We start from the raw sequence: 6,203 nt of genomic DNA on the forward strand, positions 1-6,203 counted from the left end.
TCTAACATTCAAAGTCTCCAAGTTCATCCAACATCGAAATTATCTAAACTCCAAATGTTCTAATATCCAAATGTTTCTATAACAAGTAATAAGAAAATGAAACTAATAATGTATATAGCTATCATCAGAATGATCTTCATCATCCTGCTCCTCTATTGATGGCTGGACTGGTGTGGGTTGGACTAGTGTGGGTTGGACTGATGAGGGTTGGACTGATGGGGGCTGCTGAGGGACAGCGGGGCGAGGAGGGTTGTGATTGGGTCAGAGGGATAACTAATTCATCCTGTGAAGTAGCAGGCAACACTCTCATGACCAGGGCCTTAAAGTTTGTAAACTCTGCTCTCAAATCAGTGATTTCTTGGTCACGTTGCTACAGTGCCTGCGTGAGGCGGAGAACGACCTCGTCAGGAGTAGTGGTGGAAGAAGAAGGTTGGTGCTTCAGAGTACCTCCTCTCGATGCTGTATAGTTTGCAGCAAGTTGTCCTGCACCGTACACTCGTCCCTTTTTCTTCCCACCAACGATGTCGATCCAGCATTGTGTCCTACGGATGTCATCTTCTGCATTACTGACATCATCCGGTGTAGGAGCTGACTCATGTTCAGATCTAACCTGTGAAAGTCTCGTAGAAAATTCTTCCTATTGAAACATTAAAAGCAATGTTAGGGAATGATAGAATAACTTAACTGAAAAATTAGTAATAGTAATAGTAATAGTAATAGTGTTATTTGCTTACATGAGTCTTCCGAGATCTTTCATCAACGAATTGATTAGTGCCCTTCCTTACATGAGTTTGTGCAAAGACCTCATCAACATGGACCGCCCGTCCCAGAGCTTGTGCCTGTAACATAATTTACAATTATATCAAGTACGTATGAAATAAATACATAACTTATATATGAAAGAAAAAGTTATGTAATGAAATTATACCATACGAATGGCATGCTCATGAATGGTGATCGACCCACCAGTATGCAGGGTGCCACCCCTTTCAGACGCTCTGTTCCTCTGGGCTTTGGCATATTTATTGCAAAACTCTACTGTATTCCAATGAGCAAGTAAAGAGTTCCAAATTTGTTCACCCAGCCAGTAAGGGCGCTGTCTTGCATTGCGGGCATCCCTAAACATCTCTGACAGTCGATGAGATGCTTTCATGTGGAAATTTCTGTGTATCTGACTTTCATGTTCAGGTTTCCACTGCACCTTCATCTGTAACATTGCAGAGAACAAACATTGATTACATAACATAGTAAAATAAGAGGGACAATTACTTAAATAGATTGTTCACCTGAAAGCGCTCCCAGAATGGCTTTTTGTCGTCATCAGGAATTGCTCCCCAAGTAGGCCATGGACTTAGAAACTGTTGCTTAATTGAATGTGTGATGGCCTAGGAAGCAACCCTAGATGGAATAAACCTGCAGGATAAAAGTCATTTGAATGACAATAGGGTTTAAACATCAAATTATATCAAGAGATTAAAATCTTACCCTTTACCATACGGCTCAATCCATGGTCGATCATGGAGGGGCGGGTCAAGACCTTCACCATCACCACTTGAATCTTGATCAGCAGATGGTGTGACAGTGTCAGAAGGAGGTATAACAGATGAGGAAGGTATAGAAGTAAGGTCAGGGACAGGAGTGGGGGTTATAACCACAGGGGGAGAAGTGGGGGTTATAAGTACAAGAGGAGCAAGAGGGTCTGTTCCAGGGGTAGTAGAAGGCTGTACTGTAGGGGTAGGAGTAGGGTCTACTGCAGGTGTAGGAGGCTGTACTGTAGGGGTAGGAGGAGGCCCCACAGACGATGTACTGGCGGCAGCAGTGGTAGGTAGTCTAGCAGGCACCCTAAGTACATACTTTGGTGCCTGCCGTTGCCTCTTTCTAGGCCTTGCTACCCCCTTTCCTTTGTCAGGACGTTCTGAACCTTGTCCTGTCATTACTGCATTGAAATGGTTACAAATAAAGCGAAAAACTAGAAATGATTAACGAAGGATCAATGGTTTTTAAAGTAAATGTATAAATAATTGCATACAACTTTTAAGATGGTATTTATGATAACTCTATTGAAATGACAGTTCAATTTGCTATAATGGATGTCCAACATTCAATCGTCGTCATCATGATCTTCATCTTCATCTTCTTCTTCATCATCGTCTTTATCATCATCATCTTCGTCTTCTTCTTCGTCGTCGTCATCATCATCTTCTTGTTCGTCTTCTTCTTCTTCTTCTTCTTCCTCTTCTTCTTGTTCTTCATCACCTTGTATTGTTGCTTGTAATTCATCTCCATCACCATCAGGGTCAACCAATGCGGTTATATGTTCAACTTCAATAACTTCTTGTGGTTGTGACATTTGGTCAAGTTGGTAGGCAACATCTTCCTCAACCTCATTTGAGTCAATGCGACCTCTAGGCTTGGTTTGTATTGCTACGACCCAACCACGCTTGTCAATATTGCGAAATGGTGGATATGGCACATAATAAACCTGTCTGACATTAGTTGGTAGAATGAAAGGATCAAACGGTCGATATCTTAATCTCTGGTTGAGTTCAACAATATTAAAGCGTGGATCGACTCTAGTACCAGCTCTAGAAGGATCAAACCATTCACAATAAAAAAGTACTACTATGTTTGGAGAAGTAGTGCTGTTGTACTCTAACTCATATATTTTATGAATGATGCCATAGAAATCATCATAACAACCCTCTGTTAGGCCCTTCACATACACACCACAATTTGATGTTTTCTTTCCTTTAGACCATTCATGTGTATGGAATTTGTAACCATTGGTGAAGTAAGTGTGCCATTCTTTGACACATCTCATTGGCCAATTCGACAGATGTCTTAACTCTTGAACCGTGGGAGTTCATGCCTGATTAAAAACCTACAAAGGTACTAACAAAATTATAAAAGCAAGAGTCAAATTAACCTTGCTCTAAATGTAGGAAAAAGTACGGACCTGATTTCTAAACCAATGGGGAAACTCTGAGTGTATTCTAGCAGAAGTATTTCCTTCTACGACTTGTTTAGCCACAACAAATGAGCTGGTACAAATGAAATTCATTTATAATAATTGAACCGTTTGAAAGATAAGAGATGGATAATGACATACTCAAGGTACGGCTTTACTTCACTGCAATTGATTAAGACATGGACATGAGTAGAAATTGAACAAAAATACGTTGTCTCTCTGCGCAAGTAAGCTGTACAAATTGAGGCTTCTACTCTAGCTTTATTTTTAACTAAACGTTTGAATTCTCCCATAAACCTTTCAAATGGATACATCCACCTGTATTGCACAGGTCCCCCAAGCCAAGCTTCATATGCAAGATGAATTGGAATATGCTCCATTGAATCAAAGAATGCAGGAGGGAATATTCTTCTAATTTGCAGAGAATAATTGGGATATTTTCATCCATCTTTTTAAGGGAATTCTCCTTTAGTGTCGTGCAACACAAATCTTTAAGGAAGTTACTGATCTCTATCACTGGATTTAACACGTGCATTGGCAAACAACTGAACGCAAGAGGGATTAAAGTGATCCAGTCAACTTCGGCGGGGGCATATCCGTTTCAACTTGCCCTTTGCGAAATGCCTTTTTGTTTCTTCTAAAGGGGTGATCAATGGGCAAGAACCGTCGATGACAGTCAAACCAACTACTTTTCTGACCATAAGTCAATTGGAATGACTTTATATGTTCCATGCAATGTGGACAAGCTAATCGACCATGCGTGCTCCAACCAGATAACATGTCGTATGTTGGGAAGTCATTAATAGTCCACATCAAGGCTGCCGTCATAAGGAAATTTTGCTTCCTTGAAACGTCATACGTCCAAACACCATTCCATAACTTCTTCAAACATCAATCAAAGGCTCCAAATAAACATCAATCAATGATTTGGGATTAGATGGACCTGGTATTATACACGATAAAAACATGTAAGGCTTTGTCATACACATCTCAGGTGGTAGATTGTATGGGGTAACTATCACGGGCCAGCATGAATATGGTGATGCAGACGCCTGAATGTACGGGGTAAACCCATCAGAGCATAGACCAAGTCTAACGTTGCGTGGTTCACTAGCAAAGGATGGATGTTTACGATTGAAGTGCTTCCAAGCTTCAGCATCAGAAGGATGACGCAAAAATCCCGGAGTTTTGTTACCATCATGCCATGTCATGTGTTCTGATGTTTGCATTGAAGTAAACAATCTTTGTAATCTTGGAATTATAGGCAAGTAGAACATGGACTTTAAGGGAATTGGTTTTTTTTGCCTCCGTCCAACATGCATTGTATGATATCGAGGTGAGCCACAAAACTTGCATTTAACCAACAATGCATAATTTTTGCCACTGTCATTGTCATAGAATAACATACATCCATTAACACAACAATCAATCTTCTTGACATCCAATCCCAACTTTGAAACACATTTTTTGGCTTGGTAATAATTCTTCGGCATGAAATTGTTTGGTGGTGTCAAATCTAACATCAATTTTGTATAGAAGTCCACTGCTTGAATGGGAACGTTCCAATTAGATTTGTCAGCCATGAGTCTAATGCACACTGACAATTTTGACTCAGATGAACCTTCAAATACAGGTAGATTTGCCTCTGTCAGTAAATTGTAAAACCTCTGCGTCGTTTCATTTGGAGGCTCTTCATCATGACTATCGTCTGCTTCTTCAGCATGGTGACGAAGAGCATTGTCGACCATCTCTTGCATATAGGCAAATTGATCTATCTTAGATGTATGTACAATAGTATTCGAACCTGATGCAAGCCGTTTTTCAGCTGCAGTGGAGGTGGAAGGAATTTCTTCACCATGAAATGTCCAAACCGTGTAATTAGGCATGAACCCTTTTTGGTATAGGTGAAGTTTGACGACTTCATCTTTCAAAATCCTTGTACATTCGCACTTGATGCATGGACATTGAATCCCTCCATCAAGGGCATAATATTGATATCGTCGGGCCGTCTCCACGAACTCTTCAACTCCGATGACAAAAGATTCCTTCAAACCTCTCCTTCCACTATAACAACGGTCGTACATCCATCCACGATGGTTGGGAAAATGGGCCATGTTCTGTGACAAGCCAAACAAAAAAAACTTAGCCAAAACAGCAACACTCCATGTGACATAAGTAATAAACCTATTACTACTCAAGTCGAACATGGAAGGCAATTTGAACATTATGGTCATAGGCATTCAATAAGGGCATGCAAAGAGAAGTCCTCAATATTGAAATGCCTTAGACATACTAAGGGGGGGCTGTGTATTAAAGTTGGAGGAGACAACTTATTACTACTAAAGTTCTCTTCTCTAGAGTACTTCCGAATATTTTGTAGGTTCTAAGTGTTTTGTGTATTTTTACCCTTCTCATTGCTTTGAGAATGTGTGTAGTACCATAGGTATTTAAATGACTACTTCACTTAATCAAGTTATAGCCTAATAAATGAAATACAAGGTAAATGAACATACCATATAGACATCAACATAATTTAGGCAATCAAATATCTATAAAAGCATGGATATATACTACATTCTAACCATGGATATATTTAGGCAGTTTGCAAATTCTAACCATTCTAGTGCATTTTTAGTAGTCATTTTGAAGAAGAAAAAATTGTATTGGGTGTCTATTTTCGTGCAGCAGGGATTTTGTGCTATTTGGCAGTTTAAGCAAGTCGTAATTGTTGTATTAAACTTGTTACAGCATTCAAAATGAAGCCAGATTCATGTATGTGCAATTAGCATATTCAAACCTCATTTTTTAGTGAAATTGGGAACTAAAAGGGTGAATCTGCTATACAGTTTCGTTTTGAACCCAATTACAGTTCAAACAAGTTTAAATTGATGAATTCAAGTTGCTGAAAGTATTATCAAAGAGTCATAATCACTTATGCACGAATTCACTTTTAGAACCACCAATCTTGGATCAATTTTTTGGTGTAGAGTTGACAAAATTTAAGTGCTGTTATGATGAAGTTGGTATGAAATTCCATTTTGGGACATTTGGAAGAATATTCATATACACGTTGTGTTATTTAATGGGCATTGATTTATTTTGTGTACTGAATAGACAAAAATGAAAATAAAAATGTTTGGTTCATGAAGCTTGAAGAGGTTTCGGTTTGGTTGCTAGAAACAAAGTGGTCCAGAGAATTAATTGGCAAACCATGTCATCAATTCTTGAATTTTAA

The 6,203-nt window shown here is 39.2% G+C and overlaps 1 protein-coding gene across 1 annotated transcript; it reads right to left on the bottom strand.

The window, feature by feature from the left end:
• Window positions 1-618: 618 nt before the first annotated feature.
• Window positions 619-1,378, bottom strand: LOC148190930 (uncharacterized). The gene is made up of 3 exons (XM_088101840.1): window positions 1,287-1,378; window positions 929-1,207; window positions 619-839 (listed from the first exon to the last, which is right to left on the bottom strand). Exons 2-3 carry the CDS (start codon window positions 1,205-1,207, stop codon window positions 723-725), a joined length of 396 nt encoding a protein of 131 aa, XP_087957966.1. The 5' UTR covers window positions 1,287-1,378; the 3' UTR covers window positions 619-722.
• Between the last annotated feature and the right edge of the window lie 4,825 nt (window positions 1,379-6,203).

This window comes from Vigna umbellata, chromosome 11 (assembly GCF_029865625.1).
Source record: "Vigna umbellata cultivar VRB3 chromosome 11, Vumbellata_1.0, whole genome shotgun sequence".
NCBI classification, from domain to species: domain Eukaryota; kingdom Viridiplantae; phylum Streptophyta; class Magnoliopsida; order Fabales; family Fabaceae; genus Vigna; species Vigna umbellata.

What these genes read in the sequence shown, in the direction of transcription:
- LOC148190930 (XM_088101840.1), bottom strand. Translation starts at nt 1,207, where the DNA reads ATGAAGGTGCAGTGGAAACCTGAACATGAAAGTCAGATACACAGAAAT. An exon ending in ATGAGCATGCCATTCGTATG is followed by an intron (nt 840 to 928) that starts GTATAATTTCAT and finishes ATTATGTTACAG; the next exon opens with GCACAAGCTCTGGGACGGGC.